Source organism: Gouania willdenowi, chromosome 7 (genome assembly GCF_900634775.1).
Source record: "Gouania willdenowi chromosome 7, fGouWil2.1, whole genome shotgun sequence".
Classification (NCBI taxonomy): domain Eukaryota; kingdom Metazoa; phylum Chordata; class Actinopteri; order Blenniiformes; family Gobiesocidae; genus Gouania; species Gouania willdenowi.
The window spans coordinates 15,402,354-15,425,131 of record NC_041050.1 but is presented as its reverse complement, the minus strand read 5'-3'; the positions used below and the strand labels follow the sequence as shown (position 1 = coordinate 15,425,131).

Below are 22,778 nucleotides of genomic sequence, written 5' to 3'. Positions count from 1 at the left end.
CCTCCTCAGACTCAGAGGGGATGGAGAGGGAGGAGGAGGCGTGCTCTGGTGCGCAGCATCGTTTGGAGCTCTCCTCCTGAACCTCCACCTTTAGATCTGAGTGGGCGAGGTTGCTCTGTCACGTCCCCGCGACTCTTCCCCCCCCCCCCAAACCTAAAAAAAAGCAGCAGTCGATTCGGACACAGCCGCGGGTCGCGCACCGGTCTGTACCACTTTGGATAAACTCTGACCATCCGCGTCCTGCACCAGCTGAACGCTTAAAACTACCCAAGATGAGCCATTTACTGAACATACATAGGTGACTTTTATCTCCTTTATTTTTCCCTCTTCATGTTTGGATATTTTTCCGAGGACAACTCAAACCACAGTGTCACTGCTAAAGTCGCACTGTGCGCGTTAGGGGGGGGGGGGGATATATTTATATTTTTGAGCCCAAGATGCGGCGGGTTCGGAGCTGTGTTTGCAGTGCACGGTGTGCATGTGTGCTGCTACTTTTATCAACTCTCAGCATCAGGATGGATGCTGTGGGAGGCTCACACCAAAGCATCCCCGCGTCCGTGTAAGTATATACACAAATAATCCTCAATAATAATAATAATAAAAAAAGTTCGTTTTCAATGTCATTTAATTTCCTGTTCATTAAAAGATAAAAAAAAAAAAAAAAACACTCAATTTGTAATTATTACAAATGGCATCACAAATCTCTAGTAAAAGGTGATTGAGCTTGGTTAGAGGTCTCAGGTCAGTGCTTTGCCTGTATTTCTGCTTGCCCTCACGCACATCATGCATATGTGCTCTGCAGGGTGAAGCTGTGGGCTTCAGCATTTGGAGGAGAGATGAAGTCCATCTCAGCAAAGTATTCTGGCTCCCAGCTGCTGCAGAAGGTGAGCACTTTGATTACCATTCTGTGGGGACTGAACTTGTTCTGCACTCAACCGAAGAATTTCAAATTCTAAAAAAAACCCAACACAAAACCTCCAAAACAATGTTGTATTCAGCACAGATGCAAAACAAAGGTTTATTCAACTTTAATTACATTTTTTTTATTTTTTATTTTTTTAGTTTAGTCAAGGGTTGTTCTTTGTGAGTTTTGACAGTCACCTCCACATACATTTTCTGTTGATGGTCTTGAGGTGAAAACGTTTGGAAACCCCAAGAGTCCCACCAGAAAAGGCAAAGTTCTATAATTTTAGATTAGATTATGCTGTTTTATTTTGAACTAATGCAATAATACAATAAACAATATTATAATAAACAAAAGATTTGATGCAGATGGCTTCCCTCCAGATGAAAAGAAAAAGAAAACACAACAATTACATATATTACTGCATATACATACGTTTTGTGTTTGAAAGGGAGTGGGTGGAAGTATAAAATTATTAGTTCCACCCCTTTTCCTACATTACTGTAACAAATAATCTGTTTTCTAACCATTGATGCTGTTAATAAATTATTTTTGTCTCATCTTTTATTATGATTTTGATTATAATACACACACAAAAAACACATTACACACTTTCAAAATTGCCATACAACATAAATAGTTTTTCTTTATGTTTTCTTTTAAATTGCTTGATATTTGTACACTCTTTAATTTCCATTTTTTGACTTTTAAAGTCTGATCTCATAGAGGTTTTCTGTTTACCAGATGCTTAGTGGTCAATTATTTTTGAATAAACAGCTTTTGTTAACCATTCTGTTCAACCACTTGGAACTCGTGGCTTTTTGTGATAAAGTAGGACAAGCTTGTGGGAGTATTGGGTGAATTCTGAGCTGAAAGAAATGACAGCGTTTGTCTCTTTAACTATAGGACCTTTGCTTTTTAGCCACTTAGAAGCTGGTAATGCATCTCAACTGTGTGGGCATGGATTTAAACGCTCCAATGGAACATGTGCTATATAACCTGGTGTCAATTCACACACACGCACACACTTGCGCGCGCTAACGTACAGTATATGAAATTATACAGTGAATGTTTATCCCAGCTTGAACACCCACTCACCTTTCCAGGGCTTTTCTTTTTTTCAAGGTTTGTGAGCCATGGAATGCACGTTTTTGTAATGAGGGACAGAGTGTAAGTTGTCTCTGATGATTAGGGGTGGGACGATATACAATTTTCACGAGACGATATACGATACTAGGCTCACAATAACGACACAAGAATATATTTTTGGAAAAATAACATATATGCTTGTTTTTCAACACAATTGGAATAAGAAAAAAATCAAAAAAGTATAAAATAAAACCAAATATCCATTTATATCAATCCATGCCCGTCTAAAGTTAAGACCAAATCTTGTCATCATAACAGTCTTCAAAAGAATATTCTGTAACACTTTAGTTTAGGGAACATGTATTAACCATTAATAGTTGCTTATTAGCATTAGTGACATATTGGCTCTTAATTTGTAATTATTAAGTACTTATTAATGCCTTATTATACACTTAATGGCTATCTTGCAGTCCAAAAAAGGTTAGGATTAGGGTTAGGGTTAACCTTAATCCTAACCCGCATGTTAAGATTGTAATTCATATACAACAATTTCCTTACTTAATACCAATAAGTAATACTTCTGAGGTTATTGAGGGAAAACTCTTAGTTAATGGCTTACTGGTTGTATATCAAGGCCATGCGCAGAATAAGGCATTAAGAAGTACTTAATAATGACTAATTAAGAGTCAATATGTAACAAATATGCATGCTAATTAATGGTTAATAGGTGTTCCCTAAGCTAAAGTGTTACCGAATATTCTTATACTTGCATTATACCCTCCGTACCATCAACCGATATATCTTTTAATATTGCGATATCTTGCCGCACGGTGGAGTGCGAGGCAACTTTGCTATTTTTTTTTTATTTTTTTTATTTAATTATTTATTTATTTTTACAGAGGCCATGGCAGAAATGAGTGGTATTGCATAGGCTGAAGCCTTGATGGTATTTACATATTGAATTTTCCACTTCACACAAAATGCACGCGCACACACATTGCATTACTTATTCAAATATGCACGAGACATGCATAGGCCCACAGCATGGATTCCATCAGCAGCTGATAAGCCAGTTGACTGCTGTTATCTATTTGACAGGATAAAAAGTGTTCCCCCATCTCACATTTTTCCGTCTCCAAAAAGAAGATAACTCTCCCGCCGAGTGATGACCTCTTTATGAAATGCAAATGAAGGCCGCGGGGTTAATTGAGCAAAGAAAAGACTGCTCTTTGTCAAAAAAAAAAGTGCATCTTTCACACCAAACTATAATGACGCCAGTGCTTTGGTAGTGAGTGAAGCCTCTTAAGTTAAAGTACAGACATACAGTATAGTACGTTTATGCCCAGCAAACATGTCACTGCACTGTGTATGTTATGGTCCATTGTGTTGCAGTCCAGTCCAGTAGCTCTTGTCACTGCTGATGTACGGCCACATGTGTCCTAAGGGAACGTATGCTTTTAGATAGTCGGAAGAAATGAGGGATACACAGTGGTATAAAAAGAGAGGGAGCTGGTTTGAAAAGAAAATGGAACAAAGGACCTGTGTGTGTCTGTGTGTGTGTGTGTGTGTTCGCGTGGGTTTGATTCCCCCAGGCTGAGGACAGATGGACTGGTTCACTCCTATGCTAGCTTTCTAACCCTGTGTAACCAAACTCCCCTGGAAATAACAATATCCTTTCTCATGTGCACACACAAATGCACAGTTTTTTGTTTTAAATGATCAAATATGTAAAGTCGACTATTGTAAACAGGTTTGAGCTTTTCTAAACACTTAAATATTTAAATGTATCCTTATTTGTCATTTTCCCCATTAATTCTTAATTCAGAATATATTCAATTTAACTGTGAAAATATTAAAATCTAAAATTATCTGTTGTCTAAATATTAAATGCAAATAGATTTTTTAAATATATATTTTTTGCTGTAGTTATAGTTTAATACATTCCTGTATCAAATGTCTACTCTTTTATGTTGTGTGTCCAAAATTAGGTCAGCATTATAGAATTTTTTTTTTTAATGCTTGAGTCAAACTAATACTTCAGAGCCATTTAAAAACAACCACAACCAATTCTAACCATAATAAAAATATGAAATACAAATAATTAGTTCAAAGTTATCTGGATTTGTGACCCTGATCATTCACATTTTACAGGCTTGTAAGAAATATATATTCCCATTAATAATGATACAGTATGTCCAAATGTATGGGAACAGCCTTTTTCTTCTCAGGAAAATCCTGATCTGGATGAAATTCGGTGCTATAATAACATAACAGAGTCAAATTTCATAAATATTGGTCAATTAACAAACAGAGATATTATTTTGTGGAATTTAGCCAATGATGAGAGGGATTTTTGGACGTAAGGTCCATCAAAATCAATTTAGTAATTTTGTTTACAAGACAAACAAAAAAAAATCAATGCTGGTGGAACTATAAGCTCCTTGGTTTAGGAAACAAATAAAACAAACACATTTAAGCATAACTTATTAAATGACAGTAAAAATCTAAATGTAAATTTAAAAAAAAAAATCTCAAATCATCATCATAACATTGATTTGTAAAGCATTTTATATTTGGCAATCTCAAAGTGCTCCAGAAACAGGGACGGAACAAATTCAACAGATAAAAGCAACAATAAAAAAACCAACAGTGAATAGTATGAATCTTTTTACGTCTGGAGTCTGGATTCATAATTTCCTTCAAACATCATTTAATAACAAGTAGACTAGAGCATTTCATTGATTTGCACAAACGTGTCCATGTGTGTTCATGTTTTGAAAACACAAATCCATTAAATGAAAAGTAAAGTTCTGATTGAACATAAACATTAAACATCTCCCACTGATAGTGAGAATTAACTCGGTTGTTTTTTACCCCCCTCACTGCTATTCCGTTGAAATCTTTAATTTCATGTATCATTGAGCATCCTGTCTATTCCAGCCAGCTTGGCTGAGGAGGCTGTGCGTGTGTGTGTGTGTGTGTGTGTGTCTCTCTGCGTGCGTGTGTGTGTGTGTGTGTTGTTGGCTGGACTTTTAGTTTTCACCTCACTGCTGGTATTATTCCCTGAATTTAAAGCAGTGACACACTATGTCACGCCAAAAGAACCCAAAGCCTGCAGATGACGAGAACTGCATGAAAACGAATCAGTCATTGGGATTGTCACTGATGGCTGTAAAACCTATTGGTGCACATCTGTTTTCCCATTTTAAAAGCATTAGCTGTATCAGAGAACAAGGGATGGTCAGAGGGTGTCTTGAGTTTTCGCTCTCCTAAGTATAACATGCTCGATCACACATGCGCACGCCAGCTTTCTCGTACACACAGAAGAAAGAGTAGAGGATGATAGTAAGGTGTAATGATGTGTGACAAGACTTTGCTGGAATCGATGTGTGTGTGTGTGTGTGTGTGTGTGCTATCAAAGCTTGTCACTGCAAACCTCCTGAACATTTCTCAGAAACAGTGGGGGGAATAAAAACTGTGGGCCAGGAGGGAAGGTGTCCTCTAAAGTCAACCAGTATTTGCTGGATTTAAGGAGTATTCAGAAAAAAATCACAGCTGATGACAGTTCACCAGCTACGACTTTGCAAAACACGATATAAATCACAATATTTTTAACTCAATAAAATCTTAACAGAAAGACATTTAAGGATTAAATTTGCTGATGAAAAATGCCACACAGGCACATTTATTAACATGTGCCACTTTTGGCTTTTGCTCCTATAATGGACAGCACGTGTGAGTGAGTTCTGTCGTTTGGCTTGTTTAGGGATAGGTCAGTGATGGGACGCACTCAGAAATCCATCTATCTGTGCTTTCCATGCTGTTCTGAGATGTAGCAAAAGCAGTGATTCCTAAAACAAGTATTTTAATAGAAAATAAGCTATAAAATAAAAATATATTGATATAGGCAACATTGTAATTTTCTATATTGCCAAAATAGAAAACTCGATATATCTTGATATATTGCCCAGGCCTAGCGACAACTTTTTTGATTGATTTCGATCGCATATGTGACAGTTTTGTGACCCAGTGGTACTAATGGGGCCCTTTAAAATCCACGGACGGAATCACGGAATCGCCCTATGAAAACAGAATCCGCTGTTGAACGCGGGAATTGACGAAATGTGGATGAAACGCCGTCAACGTGAGGCAAAGTGTTTTTTTTTTTTTTATTGGGAAATGTTTCCGGGGACCGCTCATCAGGTGCACCGTCTGCCCTCTCCTGTCCTGGCTGCTTCAAACATCGTCTAAACCACACGGAACACCGTCTAAACTGCAAAAAAAACTACGCAACTCATCACTCACTCCTAAATACAGAGCCACCAGTTACCGCTTAACTTCAATGTGTCTGTGAAGCTCCGCTCGTTTCTCGTCAAGCGCTGTGGCGCTCCATGAAAACATGATCAGCTTTAATCAGCTTCACCTGCTCAACATCTCATCAGTGCTACAGAAGTTCTGTGGGAAAAGTTTTTTGTTGTTGTGGACGAAACCATCGATGCCAGGGATTGTAGAGTCTGAAACATTGTAGGTTTATGATCATAACTATAGCTTCTAATACCGTAAAATATTCTGGGCCCTCGTGGTGAAATAACTGATGCATCCTTGCGTCAATTGGTTTTTGTTTAATTATTACGGTCTGGAATGATGTCATCAGGTTAATTTAAATTAAGTTGATCAAAACTTAATATTAAATCTGCTCAGATTCAGTAAACCATTGATCCCCTAATGCTGCTCTCACACATCTTCATATGACATATAGATCATTTTAATTGTATCGTACTCATTATTTTAAATTCAATTTTTGTTTTTGTTTAATTATAGTCTGCTTTTTTTGTTTTGTTTTTTTGTTTCATCACAGGAGTTAAAAACTAAAAACTGAAAAAAATGATTAATATTTCTAAAAAATAATTAATTAAAAAAAATCATGCGGAAAACATGGAAATTGGAAAAAATTTAAACAGAATTTGGAAATAAATAAAATTGATTTTATACTAAGAAAAGGATTACTTTGGTTTGATGCCTGGCTAGTGCTTGCCTAACTGTGTGAAGTTTGCATGTATGGAGAAAACGTACATGGGTACAAACTGTTTTTTGTCGTGTGTAAGGTATTTAGTATATAGTTTATTGGTAAATCTGAATTACTTGCTGTGGTTGTGAGAGAATGTAATTGTTTTATTGTGTGTGTTGTTTCTTTGTATTGTGAGCTCCTGCCACAAAAACATGTATAAAAGGTTATGTTTGAATGGCATGGTGAATGCGTTTGTCGCTGCAAACTTTTAAAAGTTATAGTGCACTTATGTAATGATAGATACAAAATTGGCACAGGAGCCATTTCATTATTATCGAGTTTACCTTTTTCCAGGCTCTGTAAATGATGTATTTGGAGCAACCATTCACCATTTTTAAAGCAATAAAGACTACTGCACCTTAATAATAAAGGTGCAGTAATATATTTTAATTGCCTTCATACCCAGAACACACAGTGACCTGTTGGGTATACACACGTACATTGCAGTATATAGTGTAATCATTTATTGCCTTCATTACAATAAGGCAAAAAATGATCATGCATCATTTGAAAAGAACACTTAAAGTTGGAGTCTGCAATCCTGTTCCCAAACACTTTTTGTTGTTCTGAGTGAAGCGGTCCTCGTGTTCATCCCTTCTCCTGCGTGACCACTCATCCCATGACACAGTTCCTGGTAATATGGAGCATAAATAAGGATCTGAAGGGCCTGAAAAGTGAAGCAGAGGTGGTTCTCTCTCATAACATTCATTTTGATGTCTCACTATGGGATATACGCCTCCGCGTCATTCCTCAGAAGCCCAATCTCATTACGCCAGTCCTAATTGGCTGGTGAAATGTATTCATCCATGACAGGTAGTCCCACCTACTATTAGTAGAGTGGGCGGATGATACTAAGCCATTCAAAAACCTCTTCTCGCTCAAAGCTATCTCATGTCTGCAGCAGCTTAACCGTCTACAGGTGAACCCTTTTTTTGGAATTTGTTACCGGACGCTGCTGTTGGATGTTTTTTTGTCTTCTCGACCACACCAGGTCGACCGGTGCTTCCCTTTCTCTACATGCTCGATGCAGAACTGCTTTGACGTCGCACCACAGCCGTCGAAAGCCGACTGCTAACACACCTGTTTTCAGCTCGGTTCACCACTTCCTCAACGCCGCATCACGGCTGTTGAGACTGGTGCTTAACACACCCGTTAGGACCCGGTTACAACACCACCCTCGCCACCCTACCACGGTGTTGGTTCTCCTGCTAGCTTAGCAGCTACTCACCACGTGCCAAGCTAGCTGCCAACTTCTTTCTGCCTGCACACTAGCACAGACGGGAAGAGGGAGAGCCAGGGGGCTTAGAGGCTCGCTTCTGCGGATGTGGCCATAAGATCTCTGGTCGAGACACACACCAGCTCTGCTCAGGGTGCCTCGGGCTGGAACACTCGAACACACTGGCCCTCTACGACCCCGGCTCCTGCCGCCACTGCACACGGTAGAGAGCCTTTGTAGACAGCTGGTATGCTAAACCAGCCTGTCTAACAGGACCCGTACCTCCCTCCCCACGGCACCCATGTCGTGTGGAAATGGGGACCTGTGTGAAGCCCGCAATGAAGCTGAATTCTAGCAGGGTCTCCCAGCACGACCTCGTCACCATTCCTCCACTAGAGGAAGATGTCCTGGACCTTGACTGTGGGGATGGCAAAGATGTAACCTCTGAGCTCCTCATCTCAAAGGAAGAAGAGGAAGTTGACATCTTTGTCACTCCGGCCCAGGCTGCAAAGCCCTTCATGGAGGGAGCTGAGTGAAGCACACCAGCTTCATCTCTCCCCGATTCGGATATGATGGACGTGTGCAGACTCGCCCCTGCCCGACTGGCTATCCCCTGGCCTGCTGTCGTAGCCGAGACGACCAGGACCTTCTACAAGGGGAAGCGATTCGAAGCAACCAGGGGTTCGGCGAGGCAACTGCTCCCAGTCTTCCCGGAGCTGCTGGACGAGGTGTTATGTTCCTGGAAGGACCATCTGTTTAGCAGCAGGGGTGCTAGGCCGGACGATTTGTACCTCGACTGTGAGGCGATGGAGAACCTGGGCCTGCTTCATATGCCTCTGGTGGAACCGCTGCTTGCAGTACACCTGCTCCCACGACTATCTGCTGTGCCCGCACAGTCTGAACGTCTCCAGTCAGCCCTGACTGAGTGGTCTTACAAGGCAGCGGCACTCTCGGCCAGAGCGCTCAATGTTGTCGCTGCTCACAGCCTACCAAGCGGTGTTCTGCGAGGACCTTGGGTCAACTCAGGACCCGGCCAAGTGGGAGTAGATGTGCAAACTGATAGGGGTCTATTGCAACTCAATTGTGATTACGGTGACCAACATTTTTTCCAATATCAATTCAAAATACAAATATTATCTTCCTCCTGAATGTCAAATACGATTACATTTTCAATTACTAAAGTTCAATTACAATTAATCACAATTACGGAGCATATAACCTTCCTCTTGTGTTAACTTTTCTGTTAGCATCTCTTAAGAGAACGGAAACCAATCTTCATCAAAACGATGGAATACTTGGGAAAATACAAAGGATCCACCTAAACATCAACATTACTGATGGTAATCATGGACATGGACCCAGATCAATATAAACACTGGAAACAAGACTCAGACTGTGCTTACTTTTCGGAGACTGAATTCAATGTGGCACTGTCAGAAACTTGGCTAAATGAACAAAAAGGTCTGAACTTTACGATAAAAGGCATCATACATAAAAGATAACAATGAAATGGAGAATGTGTAACAGTAAAAATAATGAGACCAAAGGGAGAGAACATATTAATCTGTTGTTTGTATCCTGATTGCAAAATAGACATATTTAATGAGAACCTAACCAAAATGATAGATGGAATATTAATAAATGACATCGCCGACCATTTACCAATACTTACAATATTTAATACTAACGACAACATCCACCCAGAAACATATGCAAACACATGCAAAAAAAAAAAAACATATAACAAACATCTTAAAGACAAAAGATTGAAAACAGAACTACATCCTATGGAAATTACAACAAATACTACATACAAAACACTGAATTTAATCTATTCTTCCCTTATTGGGTCACATTTAAATTTCTGCTTATAAACTAAGACATAGTAATGTGTTTATACGAGAAAGGGTTAAATCTAACTTTGGAAAACACAGCACTGTCAGTAGCTATTAACAGCTAGAATAACCTTGATGCAGAGACAAAACAAAGAACTTCGAAAGACGATGAAGTTTTCTTTTGAGCTGGAGGAACGTAAACAAAGTCGGGGAATGAAATCTGCAGGGAACAAGGACGACACGAACAACGATGGAGAGGAGGAATGAAAAAAGACAACACTGACTACAGATGAGAATAAATCCTACATAAAAAACACAAAAAAAAAAATGTTTGACCAGAGAGACAAGCTTTGATGTAAATTTTCTGTGTACAAAACAGGGGATGGGACTTGGATAAGCAAACTGCTTCTCTCGTCTCCTTTTTCGGCATGTACAAAAAAAAAAAAAAAAAAGAATAACAAAACTTCTGTGAATGCAACCATGTCGGAAATAAACTGAATAAATAAATAAATAAATAACGGGTCAGTTTTGACAAATGTAATAAATCGGCTATAAAATACACAAAAATATAAAATCTATCATCTAATTAGTTTCTCATCTTCCGGTTACCTTGTTTGGCCTCCTTATCAATTAAAATGTTATTAATATTTTTGGTTTGGGCGTCTGAGCTTTTGTGTCTGTATACCCCTAGATTTTAAATGGTAAAATGAACCTTAAGAGAACTGACAGGTAGTGGGAGAAGTTTATATGAAACATATTTTAATAACTGTTAAATAGATGTGTAAGCCAAAGAAATGTAACATGATTCCACAGGTTTGTGCTTAATTAAATTGCAATTAACAGTTTTATTGAAAGTGAATTATCTGAACTAAATTACAATTCAATAGCAACACATTTAAAAAAAAAACTATGATTACTATTAGAATTACTCATAATTGTAATGAATTATCAATTACATGATTACAGTTTTAATTGACCCCAACCCTGCCACATAGTCCAAATATTGCATTACTATATCAACCACACTGAGAGGTAAAACCTTGGATCTCTCCATCCAAACACGACTCCTCTACCACCCAAGCTAGGGTCGCGTTGTACATGTACGCTTTTAAAATGAAGCATTGCAGCTTTTTAATATTAGCTTTTAGAATCCTATAATCTTAAAGTTAAAAGATGAGTTCAAACTTCTCCAGTTCTGTTCTTCACTCTATGCTGGTACGCTATGATCTGTATGACCTCTTTTTTCCCCCAAATCCTGTTTCACAGAGCCCTGTTAGATTCTGCTGCTGAAGGCATCTTCATGTTTGAAAAAGAGATTTGTATTATTTTAAATCTGCATTTCAGTCACACTAACCAGATTTAAAAGTGTGACTAATTACCTAATTCTGAAATGGAAATGACTTTGCATCTTATTTTTCCACATTCATTTAAAATTGATTATATATCTGGAATAAAACCGACTGATGTGTGCAGAGCTGTGTGAAGAGATCTAGCATTTTGCTCTGTAGTCCTAGGATGTTATTTAAAATATAGACCATTTTTAGAACTTTTTTTTAGATTTAATGTTAACTTTAATTTGGAGATTATTTTATATTCTGCTCAAGCGTACAAAATAATCAATTAGAGAATAATAGAGCTGTTTACGTGTTGGGGGAGAATCTGTTTAAGCAAGTCTTTAATGCAGTCACTCACAGGGTTTACATTCATATGAACCACGTAATGTAATGAAAGCACACTTCAGCTGACAGTATGCGTTTCTTTGAAGATGCTTTTTTTTTTTTGGAAGCATGTGTAGGGCCTCAGATTTTTCTGTCATTGTGGAAAAAAACGTAAAAGGAATTCACGTTCTGAAACGGGAAAAGCAATTTGACCTGTTTCTTTATTTTTTCTTTGAGTGCATACACCAAAGGTGAAATGTGACAACTGTCTGATCTTTACCTGCAGTGTTCATGCGCATTGACGTAAATAGAAGTAAATGTACTGCATAATCCTGTTTAATCTGTTCATTGCATGTTTGCATTCATATTAGTATTTTAAGAATATTTTGAATTAACTGTTTCAGTACTTGAACTATGTATGCGTATAACTTGTTACTTAAGCCTTGTGGATGACAATGTGTTTTCGGTGTGAAAAAGGTTTATGAGGATGCCAATCTACTGCCAACAGGGGGTGATGGCTAAGATGTCTGGTAACCATGTGTCAGTGAAGGGAAGATGGCAGCAAATTAGATTTAGCTTTGGGAAAATTGACTAGCTGTCAGGTTTGGTTCAGAATGGCTGGCAATAGGTGAGGGAAGGGGGAGATGATGGCTTTTCCTCTTCCTCAGAGCCCTGTATCCTCTCATCTCGTCTCCTTTGCCCCTCCCCCTCCTTCTGTTGTTCTCATTGACCAAACCATGATGTTGCTATATTTGATTCTGAGAAAGACAAGATTTGTTTTTTTGTATTCGTTATTGGGCAAGAAAACACAGTGAAAGGAGAACTCCCGTGTCGCGGGGTTGATTACAGTTTTTGCAATGTTACTGTTCTTTTTCTGTTTGAGTTGGTCCACTCTAGCCAACACAGTCCCTGATTCATACTGTAATTAGAGTTTTGTTGGAGGAAAGAGCCTGAGAGAAATGCCACAGTGAATCAAACACCCAGCTTTTAAAGTACTAAGCTTAGAATCAGGGAGGGAAGCCCTTTGCACCAGATTAAACAACTTGAATTCTTAAAGAGCTCAACTGCTGACGTTTTATTTGTCAGCTTAGGAAAGTACATGCCTTTTGATGACTTGTGTGGTTTACTTCTTAAGTAATTTCTCTTTGGCCTCTCTCTTTGGTTTAGTCTGTTTTCCAGTGAGGAATATCTTTGATTTCAGTGGTAAGGAATAGTGATGCACCGAAATTCCGGCCACCGAAAATGTTCGAAACACTTGTCTCACCGAAACAAGGCGACCGAAAGAGGATATTGTGATAACGTGAGCAAACACCGCGGTGAGCGTGTGCATTGTCTGGAAACTGGGCAACTTGTCAGCAGACTCATGGAGTGGCTGTATTTCAATACATCTGAGCACTGAAGCGTCTTCTAAGCCAGTGTTTCCCAACGTCTTTTGTCCAATGTACCCCTTATCTTTTCTGTCTTAAGGCGAGTACCCCTTTATTTTGTTAATTTGTCTAAGAAGGCTCGTCTGAAAGCATCACTCATTTTTTTCTGATGTTTTGACCATTTTAGGTGTTGATCTTCACCTTTTTTTTATGTATTTGAAAGAGTTGTGCCACAATGTGTTATCGATCTGTGAGAAAGCGTAAATTAGTCTCATATTTTTAGAAAAATAAATTGACAAATGTGTACCCCCTGAGGTGTGTTGAAGTACCCCTGAGGGTACATGTACCCCTGGTTGGGAACCACTGTTCTAAGCAATGAATTGAAATGGAGTTTTAAGTGTTTAATTAGGGATGCACCGAAAATATTTTTTTGTTTTACAGAAACCGAAAAAAAAAAAGCCACAGCCGAAAACCGAAACGCTGAAAGAAATGATTATGCACATTCTTAGTCCCATAGCATTTATGGCTCTGAATGTGTAATAATAACCTCACTAAAATTAAAACATCGCAAATGTATGAATTCATATTTATTCAAATAATAAATAAACGCTGCTGCCTCATCAAAACATCCTGTTTCGTACAGTTTTTTTCAGCAAGAAAAGAGTTTCGGCCGAAAATGGACCAAAAGTGCGATTGTCGATTTACGGCCAGAAAATTTCGATTGCCAGAATTTTGGTGCATCATTAGTTTTATGTTTCTATGTCACTTCAGCACTGTAGTTATTGTGTTGCCCTCCGTCAACACGGACGACTGCACATCAGCAGCATTAATCCGATTTCAAAGTCTGTCAGCGCACGTTTCACAGAGATCCTCTGCACTTCACGACGGTACTTGGTCAGCGTTATAAAGATCATGACCTGAATGGCATTGAACCAGCGCGCACAAGAAATCCTTAATGCCGCAATCAAAGCACACAGTCGTCTCTCAAAAGCAAATGCTCTGTGTGCGCCTCCAAGAACATGCTTGGATAATAAATGCAGAGAAGCCAATTTTCATCAATAACTTTTTTTTCTGTTTAAATAAACCCAAAAAAACTTAATTGCACTGTACAATATTATTTAATGTATGAATGGGGATATGTTAAACATTTTGTTTTTTTCATTTTATATTGTGCATTGTTGGAATGTCAGTGCTAAATAAATATTTTCATATTTTTAATTATTAATTCATACAATTGCTACAATTTTAGTGAGGTTAGTACACATTCAGAACCATAAATGATATGGGACTAATAATTAGCATAATGTCTTTCAGTGTTTCGGTTTATGGCCTTGGTTTTCAGTTTTGGCCAGAAATTTTTATTTCGGTGCATCCCCTGTGAGAATGTGCACGTGTGCAACCCAGATTGTATTTGCATGCAGTGCACATTGTGCTCTTTGCTGCTAGAATGAAGGATGTGAATGCTCAAGATACGAATCCATCATAATCTGTGGCCAGCCGCTCTGCTCCGTCCAACAGATAAATAGCATCTTACCGAGTGAACACACTGGACACTATTAAGCACAGACTTTACTTGCATACACACACTGTCTAATTGTAATGAATAGCTCAGCGAGTGGACAGCAAACTTGACTACACATAATAAATAAAGATTGGCCTCTTGTTAAAGAGGCGGGACATCAACTATTAGGCAAATGAAATGGTGCAGTGTGGTGTGAAGGACTGTCTGTGACTTGCTGCTGTCCACATCAATCATCCAGCTTGTTGTTTGGGTCCTCCCTGTGTGCTGTAGGTAGAGATTACTCCTGTGAAGAAATACAACGGGAGGCTCATCGCAGCTGGCAAATCAATCACAAACCCATTCTTCAATGCTTTAAATCTCTTTAAGCAAAGGTAATTGTGGTCTTAAGATTTTGACAGTGCAGGCATTTATTTTACTCTTGCCGCTCCCTCCATCCGTTCATTTCAATAATGAATGGGATGCACTAGAAGGTGATTTTGGGACAAAATGCATTTTGGAGCGTTGAGTTTTACTCCCTGAAAAAGTTCAGGCCAGCAAAAATTTCTGAAGATTGCTGAATCAGTCCACAGTAACCCTTTTTGCCTCCTCACAACATGTGCCAACTAAAGCAAACCCACAAACACACACACCTTTGTTTGACAGAGTTTAACGAAGCCCATCTTGATGCTCCATTTGCCCAACACTTCGCAGAGACCATGTGTGAGCTGCTAAATCCAACTCAGTGGGACAGCATCACCCCCTCCATCAATGACCTTCACCTGCACTTGCAAGTGTTCACATGAGAAAACACACCCTTATACATAACAGAAACACCGTTGTAAATAATCATCCCTTTGAATATGTAGTGCAGTTATTTTCATCCCCCCCTGTCGTAGTTGCATCTTTTTGTACTGGAATTGGCTGGAGCTTCTGACTGACGCGATGTTTATGCTCGGATAATGCTGAGCAGAGGGTAAATGTTGAAAGATTACTTACAAAGGATCCAGAAGATCATTATCTATCGATGCACTGCATTCTTTCACTGTTTTACACAGTACAGACGAAAGGGGAGAAATTACATATATAAGCAGAATTTTCAATATGGTAAAAATCAGGAAAGTCAAACTCATTTTAGCTCAGGAGCTACGTACAGTACATACAGTCCAGATGACAATGGGTGTTAGAATCTTCCGTTCAGTGGGATTCGTCCCTTGAGTTCTTAGTTTAACTCATACAATTTTCCACATTCTTGCATCTGGCTTCTTCGCTTCATCCATGACTGTTTTTCTTGTTTTTATTTTTATTTTTTATGAAATAACTAATATTTTGTTTGTTATAACACTGCAGGAAAGATGATGGTAAAGTAGTCATGAGGGATGCTAGCATGTACCTATGCTATATATTTATTCTCTTTCGAGATTTGAGAATCCAAACGGAATACAACTCATTAAAGTTTTGACCTCTATAGTGTTTGAAAAATGTAACTGTTACAACTTATTTCCAGGGTTGGGGTCAATTACGTCTTCAGTTATCCATGGTCAATTACAACTCATTATTATACATTAGTATAGGCTGTTTCTATTGGTCCGGACCCGGACCTCAGACAATCCTGACTATAGTTCCGGCGCTTCCTGTGTGCATGCGTCCGCATGCGCAGTAAGCTGAATGCCGGTAGTTACGTCACTGCCGGACCTGTGTCCTTCTAGCTATGGTTTCGTCATTTTTATTTTAACCTTAACCCAGGAAATACCCTAAAATGTTTCTTTTTTTTGGAACATGTATTTTTAAAAGTTGGATTTGCCGTGTTAAATATCATAAAATGAAAGACAAAAAAGTCAAGTGGGATTCGAATCTACATCAGCGGAAGAAAACATCCTAAAGTCTAGAGCTTAGACCAATCGGCTATTTTAACACGTTTTCATCACAGGCTCATTACGCTTATGTAGAAAAGCTCTGGCAGTGATGGAACTGCGCATGCGCACAGGAAGTACCGGAACAATAGTCAGATTTGTCTGAGGTCCGGAACTATAGACACTAATTTGTTTTTTTATGCACCTTATTTTATTATTACTTATATTATTATAATTACGACTAGCATTTTTTTAAATTACAGTTGTTATTTTTTTCATGAAAGTCAAGTACTATTATCTTCTTAATTACTAAAGTTCAAATTAAATTATTAACAATTAGTGAGCTTTCAATAAAAGACACCATGAAACTTAACCTTCCTCTTTTGTTAGCTTTCTGTTTCTGTCATTAAACTGTAAATGACAGTTTTTATAGAATGTTCATATTGATTACAGTTACAAAGTTCTTTATCTGAACTCAATTACAACAGCAACATCTTTTTTCATTCATGATTACACTTCTAATTAGGTTATAATTGTAATTAATTACCAATTACACGATTAAAATTACAATTGACCCCAACTCTTGTTATTTCATTGTATTTTAATTAACAAGTGTAGTATTAGTCTCTTTGTGTTTCATGTAGTGATGGTGTTACTAGCTGACACCATTACAAACTATTTATATTCATTTGACCATTCACTTTTATGTGTGTATATTCATAATTTACGCAGGTTTCTAATAAAGTGTTAAAATGTTAAAAATAATTAATTTCACTGCACTGTATGCTTTTTCACCCTCTTCTTTGTGGGCACATTTAGAGAAGAGGCAAATGAAACTGCAGCCTGAAAGCGTAACTTCCAGTAATAAATCTCCCCCTTACGCTAGAATGAATATTGCCTTTTATACTATCGCCACAATGTTTTGTTCTTAACTTCCATTTTCACGCCGACTGCTGGTAGAATCAATCTGAGCCAGTGAAAACATTTGGAGTGGAATTGAGGCAGCGGACCACATTGTCTGTGCTGCTAAGCATGAAAAATGTTTTCTAGAACTTTGCTGAAACCAATTGAATGCAAGCGACTTCAGAAATGCACTCGCTGAGTAACAATGTTAGAACTGATTAAGATTTTTCCATTTATTGTAAAGTGACTTGCTAATAAAAGCACGGCTGGGTAGCTCCATTTGTACCGTATAGTTATTGATAGAAATATGGACCTTAATTGCTTTATATACAAATTATCCTTAAGTGTTATGTTCTAAATTTGAATGATACATATAATGTTAACCCTACTTAGCCTCTAAGTAAGTTGCGTGTTGTTAAAGGGCCCATGTTACGCTAAGTTCACTATTCTGTGCTTTAAACATCATAAAAGTGTTATTTGGGCTTCATACACATGCCCAAATTGTTTTATTCATTGATTCCCTCAATTGTTAGTTAAAGGGTGATTTACTCCTTTCTTACTGCAGGGTGAGCCCAAACACCTCGCTCCAATTTGATGACGCGTTCCCACTTTGATGACGAATTTGACGCGGCACTGAGCTGGAGAAGCCACGCCTCCAGGAAGCTCTCTGCCGTGATTGACATGTAAACAGACACGCCCACGAAAGTGAGCATTTCAGAGTCCGTCGCGCAGTGCTATCTATGTATTTTCTACAGTCTATGTATGTAGTGGCAAACGCCCCGCCCCCACGCTCTGTCTCATGTTTATAAAGCAGCATGATCTCGGCTATGGAGTGGGTGGGAGGAGGGCGGGCCGTCCTCTGGCCCTACGTCATCGTGCAGGGAGGAGGAAGTCAGTGTCCCGTCTATTGACACGCCCACTCATCAATATGCATAAGTAGGCCGCAAATCAGCCTGTTTGTGTTGGGTTGCTCAGAAAGTGACTTTTCAGAGGCTAAAATTCTAGAAAACAGGCGAGTTTGAGAAAATAAACCTCAAATACTATGTTTTTGGGGTTCTTAGAACAAATGGAGATGGGTGAAAAATAATAATTGCTTTATATATGAATTGTCCTTAAGTGTTATGTTCTAAATTTGAATAATACATACTGTATAATGTTAACACTCACAACTTACTTAGAGGCTAAATAGGGTTAAGTATTAGTGAGGGGAGGAAACGACAGCATGTGCTCTGTAAACTCATTGAAAAATTGTGGTCATTAAAAAAATGCTGATTTAGCAGCGATTCTGAAGTGCAACGGAGCGTACTGAACAGAAGCTGTACAACCGCCTACAAACTCTTCAGCATCACCACCAACAATGCCACCAGACATCGTTGTGCTTGTGCACAGATGCTGTTCAGTTGTTGTTCTCATTAGCTAGCAGGCACTTATGCACACTGTCTTCAAATGTAGATCGCTGAATCAGGATTAATTAACCAATGTTTTGTCTTTGTTTTTTTGTTTTTTAAAAGTTGGATTTAAAAACAAAAAAGGGAAATACTTTTTACAGTAGGCATAAAAATATATAGTGGTCAATCTATTTCAATACTAAAGATGATTTAGGTCTCATTTAGATTCCATTCAGCATAATTCATGGATGTTAGAAACTACTGTAAATCTAACAGTAGTTTATTCGATTTATTGTGGCGTGTAAAGGCAAAATTTCAGCTGTCCTCTGATTTAGACCCACAACAGTTGCTCTGCATTGATGAAGTCCACGCTGAATAAAGAAAAGATCAAAGGATAAATACAACAACCCTCTTCTGCAGGAGGGGTGACGTGCTGAACCCTGAAAGAGTAAAGCAATATATTTAATAGCATGATGAAGAGGAAGGGGAGGGGGAGTGTGAAGTAAGGAATGATTTTGATGGAAAATTACTGCTTTACAGAGCTCTGCTTATCAGAGCTCTGTTATGAGACCTTGAGTAGAGACTGGTTTTTGCACAATCTGTCTGTACTGCCAGTACATAATCTAATCTAACATGACCCAGCAAAGGGACAACGTTTCTGTTCAAAAGTACAATGAATAATGCAGTCATCGTGTATAAACACATGAAAAATGAACACATGGTTTATATAATAATTGCTGTAACAATTGTTTGAATTTTTTCAACATTACAATCTCAACCAGGGGGGGCGTTTTCTGATCTAGAGGTTGGGAGTTCGACCCCAGGGTTTTACCTTTGTGTCCTTGGGCAACACACTGAACCCTAAGTGGCTCCCAAGAGATGACTAGCCCCTTGCATGGCAGCTGAAATGGGCCCACTGGAGGTCCCGGAAGGTCGGTGTTTTCCCTCTGTCACTGTCAATCCGCCTTGAACACGGTATTTTATTTTGAAAATAATTCCCCCTCCTTTTCCGTTGTGTGTTCACATTAACAACCGCAACACTTTTACAAATGACCGCAACACTTTTACAAATTACTGCAACACTTCCGCAAAAGGTCAAAACTAATTAACAAATATGGAAACACTTTTACAAATATTATTATTATTATTATTATTATTATTATTATTATTATTATTATTATTATTATTATTATTATTATTATTATTATTTATTTATCCCTCATCCTTTATATTTATCATTATTATTATTATTATTGTTGTTGCTGGGTTGTTCTTTGTTTTTTTTTTTGTTTTTTGTGCACCAACTACCAAGACAAACTCCTTGTACTGTCCTTAAAACTGTACATGGCCATTAAAAACATTTCTGATTCTGATTCTGAAATACAATGTGCCTTTGTAAATCTATCTCAACATTTGTAAAAAAAGTGCTTTGCTATTTGTACTTTTTTTAGATAATTATGTATATTTGTTTTCAAACTTGTAAATTTGTTGTGGCATTTGTAAATGTGTTTTGCACTTCTCAGCCACCGTAACAAAAAGATAACAAAAAGCTTACAGTATACAATACACCAGCTTTTACTCATACCACTCTCTGGTTTGCAGTGCTTTTTGGGCCACTACCTGTGGTGTCTGTTTATAGGGGCCAAAGGGTGACCAGGAGTGACTAAACTGTTCCCAACTCACTTTTTTACTACACCGTCTATTTCCTTCACGCATCTACTCTCTCCTCACTGGATGATTGAATGATCTGCCAAAACTGCGTGTGTACATGTTGTTCTCACGGTCCTTCCCATTCATCCACAGAGCATCGATCGAACTTGGAGACACGCCTGTGTAATGATTAATCCTGTATTCGTCACTGCTGAACAACTGCATTGTAATTAGGGATGAGAATATTGATATTAAGTATTGACTCCAGAATGTGCTGACAATGGCAGTCCACGCTATTCAAGGTATCGGTAGATTTAAAAAGTGGTGTCAGAGACATTACAGCAGCAAAACTTCGAGCAAAATCCAACTTTACTGTATTATAGATGGTTTTCTGCTGCACACATACAGTAACTGATTCGACGTAAATTGACTTGATTTTGGGTTTTTAATGAAATTTGAAAGAACACAATGAACACACAGGTAAAACCAAAGATGAGGGCCAAATACTGGAACAAATTAAATCAACTCCAAATAGCTGAATGTGTTAGAGCACATGCTTTTATGCAGTGAAATGGAAAATTAATTCATGATTGAGCATGCCAGGAGTAACGATAAACTAAATACCCTTATTTATCATACCAAAAACTAGGGTTGGGTGATTTTGGCAAAAAAAAAAAAAAATCTCAGATTTTTTTTAAAGAAAGATTTGAGTTTCGATCAGATTGTTTTTTCAATGCACTGAAAAATGACTGTAGACATCAGATGTAATGTCAAAAGTGCAACTTTATTGTTGTGATTGTCCTCAACAGTTAAAATGCGTAGAACAATCCCAAAATAAAACGTAAATGAGGCTCTGTCATTCAACAATTTCAAGCTTTAACCCAGGTTTAAGCAAAAGTGCAACAGCAACTTCACAGTAGCTTAAATTTTCTGATTAAGAAATCAGAAAACTACATATTTTACAACATATAACATTACAATTAGAAAAAAAATAAACTCTTTCCTTAGCATCTCAGCATAGTGTGAATAAAACATTAATTGTTGCACACACATAGCCTACTGAAAGGGTAAACAAAGAGGGTGCTGGCTCACATTGTGCTATGGTAACCCACAAGGACGGAACACGAAAAAGTCCGAAAAAACAGTGGTGGGGAAAAAAAAACAATTTAAAAAAAAAAAATTAAAATTATTATTATTTTTTTGTTTTTCAACTCGAATTTGAAAAATAAAAATAGTTTTTTTCTACAGATTTGATATATTTATTTATTTTTTATTTTTTATTTTTTATTTATTAAATCGATTTTTTTTGCCCAGCCCTACCAAAAACGATCTGATCCTCCATTCCCACACTGTTAGAACAGTAGAAACTACGGAGCCCCAGACATGATATAGTGATGAAAAAAACATATTTTGTGGCCACAAATTGATTTTTTTTTTAAAATCATATCATGTCTGGGGCTCCAAAAGAAACAGCTGATTAGGACAGGTAGAAAGCAAATTGTAAAATAAAAATCTAAGAAGAATTTAAATCCAGGCATATCATTGAGCAGTGCGTGCCGTCATATGAGGCAGAATCACTGAATACATTTCTCAAGCCTTTTCTCTTTTTGCTAACCTAAATAACATTTATAACAAGAGAACTCAAAGAGCTCAAACCTCTGCCAAGCTCCAAATATCTTCCTTGCCAGATATTGGTAGTTATTTGGATCAATGATCCTGATCATAGTGCCATTATCATTCACACTTTAAAAGCTTTTAATTCATTTTTATCCCAATTAATAATGATACATGTTTTTGAAAAATCTGAATGAGATGCACAATCCTGATTCCGGATTGGAGTTTTAGAAGTAAAGATATGATCTTTATATTAGTGACTATTTGCAGTTGTTGCTTTAATCTTTATTCTTCTTTCATTCAGGTAGAAAAGGCAAAAATGATCATTATCGAGAAAAAAGTGACAAATATTAACATTTGTATTCTAATGTTGCCAACCCCTTTTTGTGATCAGATGTTTTTTAGAAGATTATTAAATGTGTTGCGTTCTGTTTTAGTGTGATAACATACAGAACATGTATATTGACAGACTTGTTGTCTGTGGTAGTTTTACAAACCGTAAGGAGCGAATCAATGCCACCAGATACAGGACTCAGTCCAGCATGCTTTTCAGGCAAGGAGGACAAGCGTGAAATGAATTGTTCCACTTCATCTCCGGCCAGTGATTCTCTTTTGAGAGAATATTTTGTCGACTGGCATTCAAGAGGCGGTATGAAAAGGGGAAGAGCATGGCAACGGTTTGGGAAAATCTGTGATCCAGCTGTGGTTTACTGCCACAGATTTTAGCTCACGCTT

At 37.9% G+C, this 22,778-nt stretch overlaps 1 protein-coding gene across 1 annotated transcript in view; it reads left to right on the top strand.

The window, feature by feature from the left end:
- Positions 1 to 25: 25 nt before the first annotated feature.
- Positions 26 to 22,778, top strand: part of LOC114466715 (voltage-dependent calcium channel subunit alpha-2/delta-3-like) — a 177,859-nt gene continuing 155,106 nt past the window's right edge. Inside the window, exons 1-2 of the mRNA XM_028452390.1 lie at positions 26 to 559; positions 803 to 884. Of these exons, the coding sequence (XP_028308191.1) occupies positions 438 to 559; positions 803 to 884 (204 nt within the window). The 5' untranslated portion in view covers positions 26 to 437. The remainder of the gene's footprint in view (positions 560 to 802; positions 885 to 22,778) is intronic.